This window comes from Cyprinodon tularosa, unplaced genomic scaffold (assembly GCF_016077235.1).
Source record: "Cyprinodon tularosa strain WSP-4 unplaced genomic scaffold, ASM1607723v1 ctg1264, whole genome shotgun sequence".
Classification (NCBI taxonomy): domain Eukaryota; kingdom Metazoa; phylum Chordata; class Actinopteri; order Cyprinodontiformes; family Cyprinodontidae; genus Cyprinodon; species Cyprinodon tularosa.
Window position 1 is genome coordinate 6,122 of NW_024038075.1, and position 22,296 is coordinate 28,417.

A 22,296-nucleotide genomic window follows, 5' to 3' on the forward strand; every position below is an offset into this window, starting at 1 on the left:
GCTCTGGATGAGCTTAACCCCAGTCTCCTCGTGAAAGCTCTGGATGGGCTTAACCTCCTGTCTCCTTGTGAAAGCTCTGGATGGGCTTAACCTCCTGTCTCCTTGTGAAAGCTCTGGATGAGCTTAACCCCAGTCTCCTCGTGAAAGCTCTGGATGAGCTTAACCCCTGTCTCCTCGTGAAAGCTCTGGATGGGCTTAACCTCCTGTCTCCTCGTGAAAGCTCTGGATGAGCTTAACCCCAGTCTCCTCGTGAAAGCTCTGGATGGGCTTAACCTCCTGTCTCCTTGTGAAAGCTCTGGATGAGCTTAACCCCAGTCTCCTCGTGAAAGCTCTGGATGGGCTTAACCTCCTGTCTCCTTGTGAAAGCTCTGGATGAGCTTAACCCCAGTCTCCTCGTGAAAGCTCTGGATGGGCTTAACCTCCTGTCTCCTTGTGAAAGCTCTGGATGGGCTTAACCCCAGTCTCCTCGTGAAAGCTCTGGATGAGCTTAACCCCAGTCTCCTCGTGAAAGCTCTGGATGGGCTTAACCTCCTGTCTCCTTGTGAAAGCTCTGGATGAGCTTAACCCCAGTCTCCTCGTGAAAGCTCTGGATGGGCTTAACCTCCTGTCTCCTTGTGAAAGCTCTGGATGAGCTTAACCCCAGTCTCCTCGTGAAAGCTCTGGATGGGCTTAACCTTCTGTCTCCTTGTGAAGCTCTGGATGAACTGTCTCTCAGGCAACCTGTCTCTGGCTTGCAGCTGTAGGAGAGTTAACCAGCTATCTGCCCTGGTGACCCACCCCGAAGATCTCTACATGGTGTGAACCTAATGACTTCAATGAGGAGTTTTCCTAGAGGTTCCCATATGAAGGTCCCCTGTTGTTCTCTACGTTGAGCTGGAAGCTCAGCCTGAAGGTTCCCTCGTGTTTTCCCTGTCGTTTCCTATTGTGAGCTGGAAGCTCAAACTTTGAACTGCCAGGCTAAGCCTGAAGCTAAGTGCTTAGCTTCACATGAACTCTGCTGATCTTCAGTCTCCAGTCCCAGTCATGTCTCCAGTGAACCAGCCCCTGATCCATTCCAGTCCCTGTGCTTATACCCTGTGTGTCTGAACTTTATTAAACATTTGAACTTTTACCCAGTTTCTCCGTGAGTGTTTCTGCATCTTGGGCTAGCACTAAAACCCATCATGACTGTTAGATTCTTTATTGTTGTTGTTTTTAACCCCGTCTTTCCTTGACAAAGCAAGTGGCTCAGCTTTTGATGTCTCTGTACATGATCTTAAAATGAAAGATTGAACTTTTCCACAGTCGCTACATGCATGTTTAGTAAAAAAAAAGGCTTAGCAGCAACTTGGATAATAATTTAATGCAATGGATTTGCAAGTCATTGGTTCAGCTGGATGTTATGACTGGACTGGATTGTTTTAAGAACACATACTGTGTCACACAAACCTCATTTATAAAGTGCTTTAAAAAAGTACAGTTAAAACAAAGCAAATTTCAAACTATGCCACTTTATTTAAACAGAAACAGGATATAAAAAGGGGATAAGGGTAATGATGGATCAAACTCTGTTTGAACTGGTTCTACATGACCAAACCACTTTGAATTGTATTAAATGAGAACAAGACTTAAAATGTAAGGAGAATTGCTTATGGGTAAGACAATCATTCAGGATAAATGGGTTTTTTAGAAGCATTTCTTTGCCTTCCATGACTGTGAACATAAAACGTGCAATTAGCACGTGAAAGGCTAATCTAACAAGAATTGAATCTATGACATTTCCTAAAAGCCATACCCAGACCATTCTGTGCACTTGCCTACATGAATCTGCAGAACAAATGCTGATCATCAGAATATGCAAACTACTGGGAAAAGCCGTGCAAATTTAATAACTTATCACTGCTATTTATTAGGCCTGAAAAGGATTGTGGGTGAAGTTTGTAGTTAATTGCAGACTTGCATCTAAAAATGTCTGAAATGATTGTGACAGAAAGGAAGTATAAGTGCAATGATAGACAGGAGAGAGAGGCTCACTTATGGTGGAAGGATCTTGGTTTCCTGTGTCTGATTTCCCTGCAGGCACAACATCTCCGGTTTTTATACTCTATGGAAATCACCTTTCCTCCTGGATGCAACAAACTAGAGAGCTTTACCTGCACGTTATCAACATACTTGGACTGTCAGAAATCATAATCCACAGCTGCGTATATCTACTTTTGATTTTTGATCTTATTCGGCTGTAAAATGCTTATTATATTTTACTTCATTATGAAATAAAAAGCTTCTCTCTGAATGTATCAACATTATGGCCTTTGTTTATAAGGTTGTGATGCTGATCAAGGCCAATCTCTGACAGCTGCTGTCACACAGCTTTCTTGTTTTTTTAAGTGATGCATTACAAATATAGATCTTTTTTAAGGGAAAATAAAGTATAAATATTGTCATTCTGCAGATGTTAAAGTTTCACTTTTGGAAAACTTACCAAATCAATCATTTGTTTCTCTGTCTTTTTGTTCACCGTGTAACTTTGATAGAAACAGAAAACATTTCCATTCTTTGAAAAACCTTATTTTCTTTTTAGCTTTACTGAGAGGTTATAGCTTTAACTGTTTCACCAAAACAATTAGTTTTATACAGACATTACATCCATAGATCATATATATATATATATATATATATATATATATATATATATATATATATATATATATATATATATATATATGAGAGATGAAAGGACTCTGCACCTATCTGAATAGCGGGTTGAGGTCTGGAAGGTCAAGCACTGCCAGTAGCTCTGCTAAAGACTTAATGACTTAAAGAACCAGAATGAAGGTGAACGTCAGTCGAGCTTTTCCTCTGATTAGGTCAGTGAAACATTTGGGCATCAATTTTAGCAGAACTGAAAACTGGCTGACAAACAGTAGAGCAAGAAAATGGCTGAGAGAGCCACTAACTGGGCTGGAGGACTTCAACTTGTAGCTATCACCTTTAAATACACAGAAGAAAAACAACAGAAAATTTTTATCCATTTATTGAGATTTAATTGCAATAGGCTCAGCTTTGTTTAATCAGCATAAATGTCTGTATTTGTCAGAAAAGATTCTATATTACAGCCTTTATTTGATCATCTTTATTGCAGGGATGCTGCTTGCACGTGTAGGTACCTGCCCAGCGTGTCCCATCATGACCTCAACCATGAGAAACTCAATATAAAGACAATAGCTCCACCTAGTGGCTCTGTTACATTTAGCAGCATAGATTCACAACTAGTCAGACCAAAAAGATCCAAACCTTTAAGGTTCAGTCATTTTACTTTTACCAGTAGATAAATGTTCATGCAGCTCTGTGGAGTTTGTGCTGTGCTTGTTCATAAGGTTTTGATGTTTGTTTTATTTCTAATCACTTTGAACGCATCACCATCCTATAATATTTTATTAAACTTGGTTACCAGGAAACAACCAATCAGAGCACACTTTTCTCCTCAGTTCAATTATCACCCAGCTAAGGCTCAGCAGACACAGCAACATTTTTCTAAGTGTGGATTTTCACCTCTTCTTTTCAGAAGGGTTTATGCGTCCGTGTAAGTTTTCCTGTTATTGTCTGGTTCATTGAACACATATAGTAAGTTACTGAGTTCAAATAATTTTTATATCCACCATCGTTTAGTTTTTTTGTTGATAATAATTAATAATAATACATTTAGAATGAGCTCATGTGTTTTTTGTGTCGACTTGGATCTTCCTTCGCTTTATTTCTCTGGACATCTGACACCAAACGCAGGGTAGGCAGAAGGTGACGAAAATACAATCCTGAGGAATGGAGCCCTGTGGATCAGAGATTCATCTGGTTAAACTCAGAGCCTCAACAACATGTGCTTCTGTTGTACATAACATATTTAGGGGTTATTAGAAATCATGCCATTTTTTTAATTAAAAACAAACAATTTAAAATCTACTCTTAAATTATGATTGACATATGACTCCCAAACAGGAACAACAGTGAACCCCGGCTAGATTCCCAAACATCATCAAAGACATCAGCAGCTCATCCAGGAGGTCCTAAAATAACCCAGAACAAAACCTAATCCCACTGCAGGTTTGGGATGTTTCGTTTCTTTGCGACGTTGACAATAAATTTTTTTCTCTGCAACAAAACTCTGAATGAAAATATCCGGCAATGATTTGTTTTTTGACCTGCTCTTTGGTTAAGATGTGCAGTAATGATTCAAACAACAAGCTCACATTCCTAGCTATTTTTAAAAAGCTTTGGTAATGTTTGATAATGTTGGTGTTAAATCCAACTGAGAAGCAGTTTTATGACCTCAAACAGGCTCTACAAGCTAAAAAAACTCCTCCCTCTTTCCATCAAAGCTAATCCCTGTTAGCTGGTTGTGGCCAAAGGTGGAACAACCAGTTTTTAGGTTTCCATAACAGACCAGGCTGGCTATTCTGCTCTATTCTCCTTTTGTCTGTGCGTATTTACTGTGAATAAAGGTCTCTACAGACGCAATACTATGATGATCTAAAAGATTTAAATGTAAAAAAGATAAATCATTCTTTAGAATATAACATTTTAAAGAGAATTTGGGTTTAAGTGGAGGCAGACAGTAAATCCAGTAAAACTAAAACAAGAACTCATCCTAAATTATTAAGTAATTAATTCATAAAGTTTTATTTCTGATTAATCCCATCGATGCCATACCACAATTTTGTAGCGCTCTCTCATTGCGGACCTCATGGACGTGGTGACAGGTGAGATCCAAACTCCAACCGACTCCAGCAATGGGGCACAGAGGAAATCCTCAAATGCCACTCCCCCACTGCTGAGAGTTTGGGATCTCCCATAGTTGCTCAGGTTGGTTAACCACTATATTAGCTTCCATGATGATGTCTAAAAGATAAAAAGAGTCACTAAGGAAGTTTATATGAAAAAAAAAACATGACTTGGATGAAACAAATGCTTCTGTTCGAAAAATGTTTTGTTTCCTCCTAAAATAATGTGGGAATAATAAAATGATCGGCTGCAGCTGACCAAACATTTTCACCATAATTTGATTGTTCACCATTAACTTCATAAATGATAAAAAATACTCTTGACTTGATAAAATCAAACTGACAGGTATCATCATGTAAATGGTATATTATACATAATGAAAACAATAAATAATTCATTGCTCTACAAAATACATATGATCCATTTTTAATCATAAATGTATTTCCTTAGTAGGAGCCCCAGGGCTCCTACTAGAACTCCCAATAGCAGTATATTGGACAGGTGGTATATGGCAAGCCACTTTAAGATTTATTATCTGGACTGAATATGTATTCCAGATGTCTCAATGCATTTCTTCCTAATCAAAATATTCACAACTACATTATTCCTAGTACAAATCTAGTTGTAGATATCTGTACAGACATTTGTATATTTTAGATGTCACAAAAAACAAAAAAAATGATGCGTGCAGTATATATAGACCTTCCTTGTCATGCTTGTAACGGTGGGCATATGGTGCATATTCTATTTCTTCAAACTGTAAAATCCTTGCAACAAACTAAATTATAATAAAACTAGAATGCTTTCTTTAAACCAAACTATGATGTTTCTCTTATATTTGCAAATTAATTTTAGAATATTTTGCAAAAAAATGTTGCGGTACATGCTGGGGATTAGCATCTAAAGGCTAACATTTCCTGTCTCATGTGCTTTGTTGCCAGGTTGGGATGTTTCCCAATCAAGTCTACGATGGGGGCCGTTGTAGATAGAAAAATGCCAGAGCCAAAAATCATTCCCAGTCCGAGCCTGGATAGGAGTAACGTCATTTTGGATATTTGAAAGTAATGGCCCAGTGAACATGAATGGGGAAGAGTGACATAATTAGCACTAGTGAGAATTATATTTCAGATTTGTGAAATGTTCATTTTAGATAGAAGGAATATTAAGATATCCGGTCAAGAAAATATGTTGAAACAGCACCTTAGAATAAGAAAAGATTTGTAGATATTTGAAATGTAGTTCTTACGGGCACAAATTTGATTCAAGGTTTAAGATGTAATTTTTACAATTCCGACTAGGAAAATTGTAATTGTCACTAATTAGAATGCTTTAATGCTATCCATAGCAAACGTGACTAGTCAGTCTGCCTATTTTATGTTAAAACGGAGCTCAATTAATCTTTTTAAAGTAAGTCAAAATATGTTTTCAAGTATCTAAAACGGCATTCTGGATAGGCATTATTGAAACGTAGATATTTGAAATTCCAATTTAACTGGTCACATATCAATAGCTGATATCTATAATTATATTTCTTCTAGTAGAAATATATTTTTGATCTCAATAATTGGATTTCTGGATATTTAGAATGTTATATTGATGTTTGATATCTGAAATTGTAATTTTTTATTAGCAATATCTCTATTATTGAGATCTGAAATTAGAGTTCAAACTCATCAGAATTCATTTTTAGATAGAAAGAATGTTTATTTTAAATACGAAGAAAATTATTTTAGATATCTGGAAGTAAAACTAAAACACACATATATGGAAAATTTGACATCATTTGTATTAGTAAGAATTACATTTAGGATATCTGAAATGTCATTTAGATAGGAAAAATGTTTTTTTAAATATCTTGTTTGGAGGTTCAAATGGTAGAATCACAAAAATCAAGACGCCTTCAGTCGATTATCTCGTTTGCCAACAGGACGGAGGAAAAGCGTTTATTTTTACTGGTCAGATTCACATGCTGTCTTCAGGAGACCATTACTGCGTTTCACATCAAACAGACCATCTCAGCTTTTCCCAACTCTTATTCCATCTCAGGCTGTTTTATAGTCTTAATATAGATGCACGTGCACGATGGAATGTTCTGTGGAAATCTAACTGGAATGCACATGTGCTGGTCGAAGCCAGAGGTTGCTCTGACACTGGAAAGAATGTTTATACTGACGTTCTCCGTTTATGCCAAAATCTCTTAATCTATCATCTGATTGCGTGCGAATCAGCCATTAGCAGCCCTCTGTTATGGCCAAGATTCATACTTGACCTTCAGAATCTACTTCTAGGATTCAAACACCCTATTAACTACATTCTTTTTGTTGCTTATTAAGTATAAGGCCACGAATTAGGCTATATAAGGCAATACAACTGCTTCAGCATTCCCCCCTGTAATTCATTGCAAAGGAAATACCTTGTGACGGGGCGACAGTGGCGTTGGATGTAGGAGTTTGCCCTGAAATCGAAGGATTGACGGTTCAAGACCTGGCTCCGACTTTCAGTGTCGTTGTGTCCTTGGGCAAGACACTTAACCTGCATTGTCTACTGATGATGGTCAGAGGGCCTGGTGGCGCCAGTGTACGGCAGTGTACTGTAGTGTAAAGCGCTTTGGTCAAGTCTCCTGACTTGAATAAAGGCGCTATATAGGTACATGCCATTTACCATGTTACATGATGATGTGAATAATATGCAACTAAGTGCACTTACGTGTGTGAAGTTTAAATGTAAAACAAAATCTTAGTGTTATCGATAGCCTGATATGGGTGTAAGTTGGGAGATATAAACCTGTAAAAGACATTTAAATGAGTGTCATGATTAATAATAAAACCAAAATGAATATTACTGAACCCTCAAAGAAACATCATCATTTTCCACATGGCCAAGATTCGATTAGTATTAGATCAAAAACCTCTTCTTCATCCTGTGGGCTTCTTACTCTTTCATGTCATACTCTTCAAGAGGAAACTATCCCATCGACCCGTGCTTCCCCCGGACATCCAGCCTTCCCTCCGGCGTCAGCCGTAGCACAACTCATATCTTGACCATGCTTCTCACGATTATCTGTAAACCAACACTGCCTGAACCCTTCAACCCAATCTTGATATTACATAATATGTGAAGGATAACTATTCAAAAACATTTCAAATTATTTGAACTTAGTCGTCAGTGTATAAGGATAGGTAAAATGAAAAGGAAAATAGAAAAAGTCAGTCAGTTAGTCAGTAGTCTGAGTCCCAAGTCCTCTAAATAGCCGCCCATGTATAGTTTACCATGTAAAATATTAAGACAGTAATACAGATTATAATGCAGAATAATGGCATGTTACATCCATGTTGTCATCAGGATTATATTTACTGAATATAGAATATAAGAAATAAAGAATAAGAAATGTTCATTTTGATGGCCACTTAAAATTTGTAAAGATTGCTAGGTATCAGAAAGTTTAGTCCTACTAGTGCTATTATATTTTTTGCTATTTTAGGATATCTATATGTACAATTTTGACTAATAGGAATGTAGTTTTGACCAGAAAGAATCTTATTTTAGAGATCAACAAATGGAACAAAAGAGAGGACAGAGCTTCTAATAAATGTCCAAACGGCCTGCCATAAAGGGCATTTTCCCAATGAATGCAAGAGTAAGAGACTTTATTGATATCACGGTGGAGAAATTCACGTGTAGTGAATGTTGTCTTCGACTAGTGTGTCACATGAACGCATTGTTGATATGTAGACCTTAAAATATATTTTCTAAAGGCTGTATTATATGCTATTATTTGTAGTCTACATTTCTATTAAAAATAAATCTGTAAAATAAATAAGGCTGTTTTACTACACAGGTTCAAAATTACAGTTTTTGTCAAGATGCTGGACGCTAATTTGTGTGATCAAATGCAGATAAAAGATACAGTGTGGTCCAGGACACAGGAATGAGGACATGGTTTATCTTCTTATTACAGGCTTCTCTGGCCGTTCACTTTATTCTGAGAACTCAATGTTTTCACAGTTTTTCTTGGCATCCACTAAACACTTGGAGCATTTACAAAGGCACACCTCAAACATAAACAGGCTAGTTTTCAGTCAAACTAACAACCACTCCGATATAATATTAAAAAACAGCAATAGACTTTGCTGCTTGCTAGCTGTACCGATCGTTCTTGAAAATAAGCCTAATGCCGTACAATATATTTACAAATCACCTTCAAATGACGGCTTTTATATATTTAAAGCTGCTCTTCTGTCAGGTGGTTGGTAACTTGCGGCTCTCTGGTAGGCATGTGGTTGGCGAACATCTGTTTAACCAGTTCAAGGGTAAAATCTCTGAGTTCAAACAGCTCCTGAACAAAATCAACGAGTTTATAGCTGCACTGTCAGGACCCAGGGTGTATGTCTGCATTTTGCCAGGGGTGGTTGGACATCCTTGGTCCGCTGACATAATCTGTGCCGCTTCTTACCAACCAGTCGTCATAATCGGTCTGCCTGTCTGTCATCCATACTTTGAAGAAAATCTAAAACCTTTTTCACTGAAAGGTAACACACTGTGTCTCGTTTTACTGTGAGAGTGAAATAAGTCCGAAAATTGCAGTTGGAAAATGAATATCAAAGCACTTTAAATTAAACTTTACCTAAACTTCCTCTCGTCTTTCCTCCTTGGAGACAAATAAGCTCACAGCATCAAATTCTGAGAATTTTGGATTTTTGGAGATTTAGGATTTTTGGTTGACATAACCCGACATCTGAATGAACTGACTATGGTAAGCAAACTGTATTCCTACATTAAATCTTTTGGGACAAAGCTGCTACTGTTCCAAAGTCACTTGACAGACACATAGCCCAATACTGTAAAATTCCCATCACTGCAGGAAATTATGGCCAGTTTTACAGGGAACAATTTTTGTTTGCAAATCTGGAGGAAGGCATTGCAAAAAAGGTTAAAAAACAATCCACTGGACTTTATTTCCAAGTTTGAAGATGTTTTTCTTCCCATCCAGGAAGCTTTTTCAATTCGAAATGTCAGAAATAGCGTTGAGTTCAAAGCTTTATAGAGTGGCCCAAAACAAAGCCTTGTTTAGGCTTAATTGAACCACCAGAACTGGTCCGCCCATTAGGAATGGGGAGTCGTTTGGGTGCTTTGTTACCCTGCAATACAGGAAACTGGTCTATGCCTCTGAAAGGGGGGCATTGTTCGCCTGGCTGACCAAGCGATTTGTTTAGGTATACAGAAAGCATTTCAGGGATTTTACTGTAATTGAAAAGGAAATCGTATTTTTTTCCTCCCCTTTTCTGTGGATCCCAATGAGGCACCAGACCATCTGCAACTGGAGCTCATTGAGCTGCAGGGTGACGTAGAGTTTCAAAATCACTACAATGAACTACAGCTCCCTCTTGAAAACTTTTTGCAAAGAAATGCTGAGCCTGTTCGGAACGACAGACTTTTTAAGTTGTGAGCATCAACAAGAACCATGTGAGGACAAGACTAAGCGCCTCTCATCTGCCTGACCTCTGGCGCCTCAAAACCACTGATTTTTAAGTCAGACCTGACCTGCTTACTGCAGTCGAAAGACCAATATCACCCTTCTCATTAATGCAGGTAATGTTTTTTATTCTGAGGAGGATAAACTCCAAAGTCTCTATGAATTGCTTGTTTATAATGATCAGATCCCAGTTTTGTCACATTTCTGCTATTTGATTTGACTGCACTGTTTTCAAAAGCACTGGGATGTGACAAAATCAATACATGTAATCAAAATGTCAGTCAACTTTCATAAAATCATTATTTTGTATTTAATGTATTATTTTAAACTTTAGCTATCCTGGTAATGCAGTTGACAACAGATTATCCTTTATCGTCTATCTGCAGACAGCAAAGGGCTATAGTTACATATTCACATGTTAATTTACAATGATAATGGTTCGAGTGGTCGGCCCCCAGACATTTTGATCTAAACAAATCTCAAAAAGTTTAGAAACCCCTGAGGTAGAATGCTGGTTGCTAGGCAACGGTACTGAACGTCAATCCACTGCAGAAAGAATTTACAATAGAGCCGTCAAAATGACAGCTATGGGAGATTGAGATAAAGCTAAACCATATTTATGTTTTAGGCTTTTATTTTATTGAAAAAAACTATGTGAAAAAAAGGAAATATAGAAACAGGAAAAGTCAGTTAACATGACCAACATAAGATCATGTACATAAAATTCTTTCACTTTAAAATCTCAGAACCATCAAAATGACTGCCTTTTCAGTTCTAGTGATAAATAGCACCGTAATAAAAATTAAAAACAATTTGGAGGCTCATTTTTAAACAAAAGAGCAGATTTCAGATTGCATAAACAATCAAACTCTATATATGTATACAAAAAGAGGGCGACAATATGTTTCATCTATAAATAAATAGCAAAATAGAAAATGGCAAAAATAAAATGTCACTGTTAATAAGCTACTTGCTCACCTCTGTGTGTGATGGTAGGGCTCTATGTTGCAAAGGCTCTGTGTTGCAAGGGCTCTATGTTGCAAATGCTCTATGTTGCAAAGGCTCTGTGTTGCAAAGGCTCTATGTTGCAAAGGCTCTATGTTGCAAGGGCTCTATGTTGCAAAGGCTGTATGTTGTAAAGGCTCTATGTTGCAAGGGCTCTATGTTGCAAAGGCTCTATGTTGCAAAGGCTCTGAGTTGCAAAGGCTCTATGTTGCAAGGGCTCTATGTTGCAAGGGCTCTATGTTGCAAAGGCTCTATGTTGCAAATGCTCTATGTTGCAAAGGCTCTGTGTTGCAAAGGCTCTATGTTGCAAAGGCTCTATGTTGCAAAGGCTCTATGTTGCAAGGGCTCTATGTTGCAAGGGCTCTATGTTGCAAAGGCTCTGTGTTGCAAAGGCTCTATGTTGCAAGGGCTCTATGTTGCAAGGGCTCTATGTTGCAAAGGCTCTATGTTGCAAAGGCTCTCTGTTGCAAAGGCTCTATGTTGCAAGGGCTCTATGTTGCAAAGGCTCTGTGTTGCAAAGGCTCTATGTTGCAAGGGCTCTATGTTGCAAAGGCTCTATGTTGCAAAGGCTCTATTTTGCAAAGGCTCTATGTTGCAAGGGCTCTATGTTGCAAAGGCTCTGTGTTGCAAAGGCTCTATGTTGCAAAGGGCTCTATGTTGCAAAGGCTCTATGTTGCAAGGGTTCTATGTTGCAAAGGCTCTATGTTGCAAGGGCTCTATGTTGCAAAGGCTCTGTGTTGCAAAGGCTCTATGTTGCAAAGGCTCTATGTTGCAAAGGCTCTGTGTTGCAAAGGCTCTGTGTTGCAAAGGCTCTATGTTGCAAAGGCTCTATGTTGCAAAGGCTCTGTGTTGCAAAGGCTCTGTGTTGCAAAGGCTCTGTGTTGCAAAGGCTCTATGTTGCAAGGGCTCTATGTTGCAAAGGCTCTATTGTTGCAAGGGCTCTGTGTTGCAAAGGCTATTGCAAGGGCTCTATGTTGCAAAGGCTCTGTGTTGCAAAGGCTCTGTGTTGCAAAGGCTCTATGTTGCAAAGGCTCTATGTTGCAAAGGCTCTATGTTGCAAAGGCTCTATGACAAGTTATTTCTAAAAGATCAACACAGAGAGTGGACTGGATATACTGGTTCTTCCTGTATGAGTCTTCATCTCTCTCAGTAAGCATTCAATCTCATATAAGATCAAAAATATTTTACTTTTAAGTTAATTTCAGAACCTGGACTATATTACTTTCACTCTAAATAGGTACGTTTGTACTTTTACTTGAGTAAAGAATTAAACTTCAGTTACCAAACTTTCTGCATTCTGATTTCTAAATAATCTTCTCTAGCTAAAGTCTCTGTTTAACCTTTGTAGTTAGATAAAAAAAATGTTCACTATGTGAAGCAGCTTTCGTTTTCTCCTTTCTCCATCCACCTAAAAAAATACATCTATATTTATTAATAAAGAGATGAAATGTGTTAACCTTTTAAGTGTTTTTTTGCAACATAGCTCAAACTGAATGAGGTTGTGTCAAAATTGGGAGTAGATTCAGGTTCATTTTGTCAACTAGGGGGTGAGGTTTCTTGCAGACCCAAATGCAGAGATGAGTGAAACAGAGATGAGTTCTTGAAGGTTTGATGAAAAACTGGGGCGGACATCCAAAAATCCAAAATAAAAAATAGAAAGAACCACAAAACCAGAAAACATTAGGTAAAACTCATGTGGGGAGCCAGAGACAAGGAAGCAACTAACAACAAGGAACCAGCTAACAGTGACTGAACATGAGGCGTATAAATGGGAGACTGAACAAAGGCCAGGCTAATCAGCAGATTGGGAGCAGGTGTGGACAGAGGAGACTAGAAGGGAGAAAGGGAAAGAGAGACTGACACAAGAGAGCAACAGCAACAAAAGAGCAACAAAATTGAAATTAATACAATAAACTCGAAAACACAGAAAGACATGAACCAAAGTATAACTGAAAACTCAAAAAAGAAAACTTAAACAGAACCAAAAAGTTATATTTGTCCCCGGACATTGGCTGGGCCCTTCAAATCCAGAAATATTTTTATTAAATAAACATTTCTCACTTTTCAACAACTTTAAATGTGTCTCTTCTTTAAAAAAAAGTGTGAATCACATAATAGGACCTTTTTTATTCCATTTGAGTAATGAAGCAAAAGTGAAAGTGTGTGAATTTTTTCTTCATGCGTAATTCTCTTTGTGACATGAAAATGTACACACCTTTTTATGTTTTGGACTTTCTAATGGAGAGGTATATTTTTGTAACTTATTGTGTAGTTCTTTTCCAGAGGGCTGCAGTCCGAAATTGCCAAGCATCATCCATGTACGTGTCTGTCTCATAATAATGGACATGAAAAATGTTACATTCCCGGAAAACATGCAGGTGTCCGAAGCCAGATCAGGAAAACAGATCAGAACAGGAACAGGCAGGCTCAATTGTTAAGAGAAAGAACAGGATTAGATCAACAGAAACACGAAGATACCATAAAAACATTCTCGCCACTGAGATCATACAGGAACATGGAGGTTAAGTGGCTGAGAGGCAGAACAGGTCAGGTAATCAGAAACACCAGGGAAATCTAAAAACACTCTGACCACTGGCTAGAGAGAAAATAATAATCTGCCCTGATGACTGGATGCAGTCAGCTTAAACAGAGGCAGGAGCAGGTGGATCAGATGAGAGCTAATTATAAACCGGGCAGAATTGGACAGGTGAATGAAATGAGGGACTTAACTTTATCTGGGTTGGATTTAAACATAAAATCAAAAAAAGTGTAATCTAGACATTTTAAGTTTTATTTTTTCCTTTTGTGTTAACCTTATGGTATGTAGTGCGTGATCTAAGAAAGAAATAACAAAAATAAAAGATCAACATGGTTTAATCCTATTTTGCCAGACCTCTCTAATCATGTCCGATGATGACGTCAGACACGCAGATTAACGGAGAAATTTAAAAAGCATCAAATTGTATCAGAGAAGTAATAAAAATTGTTTTAAAGATTTTAAATGGCATTTTTAGTGAGTTAAAGGTGTGGTGGAGGATATCTGGTTCCCGGCCGGATCATCATCATAAGTGGTCCTCCTAAATGTCAATCATTCTGGGGATATGTTCACGTAAGGCCAGCCTACGAGCTCGTCCTCATTTTAATCTTAATCTTAATCCTATGCTGAAAAAATACCCGGCTGCCGAGAATTACTTCCTTTCTCGTAACTGATTAGAAAAAAGATTAAAATATGAACGAAAGGGGAACTTTTAAACACATTCTTAATGTTTTCAAATTTCTTATGCATGAATGCCTTAAAATTCAGAGTTTTGGTGATGGGTGCTCCTGCGAACGGAGGTTATTCTCAGCAGGTAAGATTTTCTAAGCATTTATCTATCCACCAAATCTCTCAATTTTAGGACATCCATGCATAAGAAATAGGAAAATATTAAGAATATCTTTGAGTTCCTTTTTCATTCATATTTCAATCTGTTTTCTCATCAGTGTTGCGAGGTGACGTATTTCTCGGCACACAAGAGTCTCGGCCGATAGTCTCGACAATGACAAAAAATAAATATAGATTAACATTGAAATTAATAAAAAATACTAAATAATAACTTTACTGTCTTTTGTAAATGAGATTACAACAAACTTTCCTCTATAGATCATAATACTCATTATTAAAGAGCAATCCTTAAAAATACTGAATTATATATATATATATATATATATATATATATATATATATATATATATATATATATATCGCTATACATATAAATATATATTTATATAATATAATGTTAGAATATATCAATTAATATTTGTTTGTTTTTATCATATTAATATTTAATTTTGAAATATATAACTGTATGTTTATATTTCATCCAGTTTGAGTTCAGTTAAAATCTTATTTATATGTCTAATCTAACTGAAAGGTCCTTTTAAAATTGTTTTGTTCTTTTAAAGGGTTGTGACATGTTGGATATGATGTAATATAATCTTAGACATACCCAGAAGTTCTGGGCGAGGAGGAGGAGTAGCAACAATCTTTCAGTCTGACTTACTGATTACTCCCAAAACAGTTAATACCTACAACTCTTTTGAACATTTAACCCTTAATTTCCCTGATCCAAATTTCAAAGCAAGAAAACCTCTTCTTTTTATAACTTTGTATCGTCCACCAGGTCCTTACTCTGAATTTTTAGATGAGTTTTCAGAGTTCCTTTCACACCAAGCCTGGTTCTGCTGGAGGTTTCTTCCTGTTCAAAGGGAGTTTTTCCTCTCCACTGTCGCTACAAGCATGCTTAGTGTGAGGGATTGCTGAAGAGTCAATGAGTCGATGCAATCAGCTGGTTTTCCTTAGATAGAAAACTTTGAATCCATCTGACTGGATGATCTGGTGAACTGGAAAGTGACCTGAGATGACATGATGGGAATTGGAGCTATAGAAATACACTGAATAGAATTGAACTTATCTTTCTTGTGATTAAAATGAGATCAAAGGCACCTCCTATTCATTCTAAAACCAGCTGTCTGAACCAACATCTGTTTAAATTGTCAAGCAAACAGCACATCTAGAAACAGCCCCCCTCCACCATCGTAGCTAAAGCTTCATCAGAGCGTCATTCCTCCTGGACTCACTGCGTTCCCTGTCTCATCTCAACCGGTCAGCAGCAGACCGCCATGTTGAGCCTGGTTCTGCCAGAGGTTTCTCCTCTGGCAGAACCAGGCAGTTTTTCCTCTCCACTGTCGCTTCATGCTTGCTCATCATGGACAGGTTCTTTCAACCTGTGTTATCCAGCTGGACTTCCATCTTCCAGGTCCCTGAGTGAAGCTCTAGTATCAGCTCACGCAGTCCTCTGGATCTCCCCATAAAGCTCAGCAGACCGTCTCTCCAACCAGCAGTCTACAGACTGACCAACTCCATCTATCTCCACTCCACCACCAGTTTCAGGCCTGGGGGGGAAACAGCCCTGTTCTTTGCTCCTGTTCATGCAGATCAAACTAAATTCAGCGCTATGTTTCCTTCCTGCCGGAGTCTGAGCGCCAAAGACTAAAGAAATTGTATCAATAAATTTCTTGTAATTGTCTTTTTCTTTGTGTGAGTTTTTCAGATTAAAATATTTAGTACTTTGAAACGTGTTTTATGCCTCTTTTCTTTTTTTCTAAACTTTTGACTGATGGAATTATGCTTATGGGTTATCTTTTAGCGTTATTAAGTATAGCAAAAAAAAAAAAAACATTTTATTTCTGTTGTTAACATTTTCTTTATTGTGTGTTTCCAAGTGCTAAAATATAGCAGCACTGAGTATTTACTCTAGAAAATAAGTCATGACAAATCATTACTACAGAATATACAGTTGAGATTTGGAATTTAGTTTATATCCACCATTTACTTTTCTTTTAATATAAATTTAGAATGAGCTCATATGTTTTTTGCGCCGACCATGACGACTTGCAAGTTCCTTCTCTTTATCTCTCTGGACATCTGACACCAAACGCAGGGTAGGCAGAAAGTGACGAAAACACAGTCCCTAGCAATGGAGCCCTGTGGATCAGAGACATTCATTTGGTTAAACTCAACAACATGTGCTTCTGTTGGCCATAACACAAACTAACCACATCATTACGCTGTTTTTTAAACAGACAAAAATAAACAGAGTTAAATTCAAATTTACTCTCAAATTATGATTGTGATTATGATCATTTGACAAGCCAAAAGCCTGAGTAGTTTCACTGCAGTAGAAGTAGAAGGAGGCATCAAAATGACCAGTCTGATAACATAAAAGGTTAAAAAATGCAAAGTAACAAATGCCCTGTTTTAAAGAAAGTGGAAGTGAATAGAGAACATAAATAAACAGAAACAATGGTGAACCCAGCTAGATTCCCAAACATAGACATCATCAACAGCTCATCCAGGAGGTCCTAAAATAGAACAAAACCTAATCCCACTGCAGGTTTGGGATGTTTCGTTTCTTTGCGACGTTGACAATAAATTCTATTCTCTAGCCCAAACTTCTGAAACTATTATTATGTAAAGTATTATGACCTCAGACAGGCCCAAAGACCTAAAGAAAACTGACTGAAATAAAAGAAATTTTGGAGGAAACTCCTCCTAGTTTATATCAAAGCCAATCTCTGTTAGCTGGGCTTTTGTCAATGGCAGCTAAAAACTGCCCAGTTTTCATGTTTTCAAACAGTCCAGGCTGGGTGTTTATTTACTGCTTAATTACTGGGAAAAAAGGCCTCTACAGAGACAAAACTATGATTATCTGAAAGATTTAAATGTAAAAAAGATATACAGTATCAATCTTTAGAAATACCACATTTTGAACAGAATTTAGATCTTAATGGTCACTGAAGGTTAAAAAAAAGAAAAGTTAAACCAAAACTCATCTGAATTAATTAATTAATTTATAAAGTGTTTATGTCTGATAATCCCCTTGATGCCGTACCTCGATTTTGTAGCGCTCTCTCATGCTGGTCCTCATGGACATGGTGATTGGTGAGATCATATATGCAAAGCACTCCAGTAACGGGGTGCAGAGATGCTCCCCATACGCTCTGCTGGTCAAGCAGGCAAAGCAGGGGAGGCACCAGAATGCAAGACAGCCTGAAAGGACAGCAAATACACATAAAAAGTCACCGTGAGCTCAGGGATGGAAATGAGATACATAGAAAAAGAAACAATAAAATGACATGGTGGTCATATATCGCTATACATATAAATATATATTTATATAATATAATGTTAGAATATATCAATTAATATTTGTTTGTTTTTATCATATTAATATTTAATTTTGAAATATATAACTGTATGTTTATATTTCATCCAGTTTGAGTTCAGTTAAAATCTTATTTATATGTCTAATCTAACTGAAAGGTCCTTTTAAAATTGTTTTGTTCTTTTAAAGGGTTGTGACATGTTGGATATGATGTAATATAATCTTAGACATACCCAGAAGTTCTGGGCGAGGAGGAGGAGTAGCAACAATCTTCCAGTCTGACTTACTGATTACTCCCAAAACAGTTAATACCTACAACTCTTTTGAACATTTAACCCTTCATTTCCCTGATCCAAATTTCAAAGCAAGAAAACCTCTTCTTTTTATAACTTTGTATCGTCCACCAGGTCCTTACTCTGAATTTTTAGATGAGTTTTCAGAGTTCCTTTCACACCAAGCCTGGTTCTGCTGGAGGTTTCTTCCTGTTCAAAGGGAGTTTTTCCTCTCCACTGTCGCTACAAGCATGCTTAGTGTGAGGGATTGCTGAAGAGTCAATGAGTCGATGCAATCAGCTGGTTTTCCTTAGATAGAAAACTTTGAATCCATCTGACTGGATGATCTGGGGAACTGGAAAGTGACCTGAGATGACATGATGTGAATTGGAGCTATAGAAATAAACTGGATAGAATTGAACTTATCTTTCTTGTGATTAAAATGAGATCAAAGGCACCTCCTATTCATTCGTTTGAAAAAACAATAAAATGACATGCCATTTATAGGAACCAATTAGCAATCAAGGAATACCTCTTCTCTCCAGGGATTACCTGGAGGGAAGAGCTTAATGCACATTAATAAAGTTTAAGGCTCCCATTCTTACAGTCTCTCATATCCGTAAAGCAGCCACATATGCCGCTCCCCCACTCCCGAGAGTTTTGGATGGCCATCACTTGCTGAGGTGGGTTAATCACTACTTTAGTTTCCATGATGAAGTCTAAAAGATGAAAAGAGTGAAGTTTGAACAGAGAAAAAAACTGACTTTGATGATAAAAATGATTTTGTATTGTCTAAGAATGTTTATTTTTTCCTAAAACAATGTTGTAGGGCCAACAAAATGATCAGTCACAGCTGATCAACCTTTTACCATAATTTGTTGCATGACTACATAAATCAGAAAAATAATCTTGTATTGATAAAATCAAACTGACAGGTACCGTCATGTTGTCATAATCTTGGCGCTGATGTCTGGTCTGATTACTCATTTAACTCACCTGCTGATCTCCACCCAGTTCTCATTACAGCTCATCTGTTCCACCTGCTCCATCTCTTTTTAACCAGCCTTCAGACCAGTCAGCAGGGCCAAATCATTTTCGAGGCAGTGGTGAGAAGTTTTCTAGCATTCCTGTATTTCTGATTGCCTGATCCTGACCCATTCGACCTTTGAGCATGCCTGTCGCCGTCTGATCTGTTTGACTGACCTGTCTTCTGACTCCTGACGGATCTATGTTTGCCGGTGTGCCGAGCCTGGAACTGTTACCTGACTTCTTCTGGATTCTCCTTTGGATCACTGATCTCCTGGCTCTGACAACTGCGTATGTCGCAGACACCGGCTTTGCCTTATCCTGCCTCCCGTCTGCTTGGGTCTGATCCCCGGCCTGTCCTCTGCCTACCCATACATCAGCATCTGGGACTCTATGTGGCACTCGCTGTGTTGCGTTGGCAGCCGACCGGCTAGAACAAACCTTATCCTCTGGGTTCGGACTAAACATAAGACCAGGTTAGTGACTCACACATTCATTATGATCCACTTCCAGAAATACGTGGTCACTAACCTGTTGTCTCCTCCTGCACAGGTTCCTGCCTTAACCAAAAATTTCACATCCTCCGTCACCGCCCCGCTCCTTCCCAGACCGCCTATGCTAAGCAAAGCCTACTGCCTCTGCTGTTCCTCCCGTCTTGCCTGCGATTACCTTGGAGCTCGAAGAGAACATGTGCGATAATATGTAATTCATAGAAGTAAAAGATGCGGTAATGAACGCTTTATTTAATAAAAAGTTACCATCAGTATCCATCAAACATGCAGTTTCTGCCCAAACGTTTTCTTTTCGCTGTGGGTCTTTGTAATAGGGATGTATAGGATCATACAAAATAGTTTGTTCTCTACATAAAAAAACTTAGCATGTTTTTATCCATGCCTGCGATAAGGCGTTTAGTTTGAAGTTGTCAGAATCGCATTTGGAGTTTGTGACTGGATTTGATGAAACTTTTTGTACATTTTTATAAAATAAATGATCAAGTAAAAAAAATTAATCAAGATGAGAAATCTGCTTCCTGGTATGTTGAAGTACCAAAAGTTTGCATCTAATTTAATTAAACAGTCTTAGTTTTGAGAATAAATAAGATTTATGCTCTTATTTGTTTTTACCGATCTGTCAATACCATATTTTCATTTGACAAACCGGGTCTTCTCAACGCTTTTTTTCCTTTTTGGTGCGATTGCAATATAGGATCTGGACCTGGCCTCCAACAGACAGGAGCGGAGCGAAAAATAGCTCAGCTTCGTGTTTTGACAGTTAAGGACGGAGAAAACATTCATGGACGGTGACTTGCGGACGAGTAGCAGTGGATGTGAAGCAGTTCTTATTGATTGACATGACTGCGCAAGTGCTCTGCACGACGTACGTGAGCGCGGCAGAACGGAGATGTGACAGAGGACGTGAAATCTGGGGGTCAGACGCTGTTCTCTTGGGCTCTGTTTCTAATGAACATTTTGATAATAACTGTTTGTTCGCCTCGGATACTGGATCCTATTGTTCTGAGCTTGACACATTGAACTGGTACATTATACAAAGTAGATATGATTAATTTTTTTTAGTCATAAATGTATTTGATTTGGTTAATAAGTACCTTAATACAAATCTAAAACAATTTGGAGGCGGATTTTTAAGCAAAAGAGCTGATTTCAGATTGAAAAAGTAACAAAACTAATAAAAATTAGTAAATTAGTTAACGATTATTTCAATAACCGATTGATCCCTTTAATCATTTAAAGTGTCTGTTTGTATGTATGTATGTGTATATATATATATATATATATTTATATATATATTGTATATACACATACATTCACACACAAAGAGAGAGAGAAATAACATATTTATTCTATAAATAAAAACGTACAATTAAATTTCACAGTGAAAAAGCTGGTGGCTCACCTCTGTGTTCGATGGAAGGGCTCTAAGAAGAAATGGCTCTATGAAAAGCTGTTGATAGGCACTAAAATAGAAGTCTCACACATCAACAAAAAGACTGGATATACTGGTTCTTCCTTTATGAGTCCTAATCTGTCTCAGTGAACATCAGTGTTGTTTATTGAAGTTTCATATTATGTACATTGAAGTTTAAAAACTAAAATTACAAAAAAAAAAATATATATATATATATATATATAGTATAGGAGACTGACTCAAGAGGGCAACAGAAGGCAAACAACAACAAAATCAGGAACACACCAACAGTAAGACGTGGGTCGGCTGGAGGAGACTGTGTTGTTCCTCTGCATAAAAGTACTTTTACTCAAAGAGCCTTTGCAGTTAAAGCATCTCAGGAATGGAACTCTGTCCCTCAGAACATCAGAGGACTTACAACATTCACTATTTTCAAAAAGCATCTAAAGAATTGGCTCATAACACATCAGTCATGTCAGCATTAGTTGAATGTCTATCAAAAACAAGCCATGCTGCCACTTGTGTCTCTGCTTTGTGTATGTATATATGTGTATGTGTATACGTGTGTATGTATGTATGTATGTATGTATGTATGTATATGAATATATGTATGTATATATATTTATATGTACATAGTTTAAATGTTTTTGTCATGATGGGATAGATGTCTAACTCATATGCAGAAACACACGGAGGAAGGAGAATGTTCAAAGGTTTATTGACAAACAGTGTAAATAAAATGTGAACAGGAACTGGGGTGGTCTAACTGGTCACGGTTGGATCTCCACTGCTAGAGGTGGAACTGATCAGCAGGTGGGGGGAACCCTGTGAGTCCAGAGGCTATTCGGCAGGCTGTGGGCTGAGGACTGAGGGCTAGGCTGAGACGGAGACTGAGTGCAGGCAGGCAGGTTTCTGGCTGAGTGAAGGGATTCAGATCTGCAGGGGGAGAACCTTGTGAGTCCAGAGGCTGGTCGACAGGCTGAGGACTGAGGTCTGAGGATGAGACTGAGACTGAGTGCTGGCAGGCAGAATCCAGGCATGGACAGAGGCAGAGACTCAGACTTAGTGCAGGTTGGCAGATTCCAAGCCATGGTTTCTCTCCAGGTTTTCCGATAGTCAGGCAGGAACA

General features: G+C 37.9%; 1 protein-coding gene across 1 annotated transcript; it reads right to left on the reverse strand.

Annotated features, from left to right (window-relative positions):
• Nucleotides 1–16,457: 16,457 nt before the first annotated feature.
• On the reverse strand, nt 16,458–21,232 carry LOC119777721 (cornifelin-like). The gene is made up of 4 exons (XM_038276715.1): nt 21,156–21,232; nt 18,821–18,934; nt 17,671–17,828; nt 16,458–16,763 (listed from the first exon to the last, which is right to left on the reverse strand). The coding sequence occupies exons 2-4, from the start codon at nt 18,924–18,926 to the stop codon at nt 16,641–16,643; spliced, it is 387 nt and encodes a 128-aa protein (XP_038132643.1). The 5' UTR covers nt 18,927–18,934; nt 21,156–21,232; the 3' UTR covers nt 16,458–16,640.
• Nucleotides 21,233–22,296: the final 1,064 nt, after the last annotated feature.

What these genes read in the sequence shown, in the direction of transcription:
- LOC119777721 (XM_038276715.1), bottom strand. Translation starts at nt 18,926, where the DNA reads ATGGAAACTAAAGTAGTGATTAACCCACCTCAGCAAGTGATGGCCATC. An exon ending in CTTTACGGATATGAGAGACT is followed by an intron (nt 17,829 to 18,820) that starts GTAAGAATGGGA and finishes CTGTCCTTTCAG; the next exon opens with GCTGTCTTGCATTCTGGTGC. An exon ending in GAGAGCGCTACAAAATCGAG is followed by an intron (nt 16,764 to 17,670) that starts GTACGGCATCAA and finishes TCTGATCCACAG; the next exon opens with GGCTCCATTGCTAGGGACTG.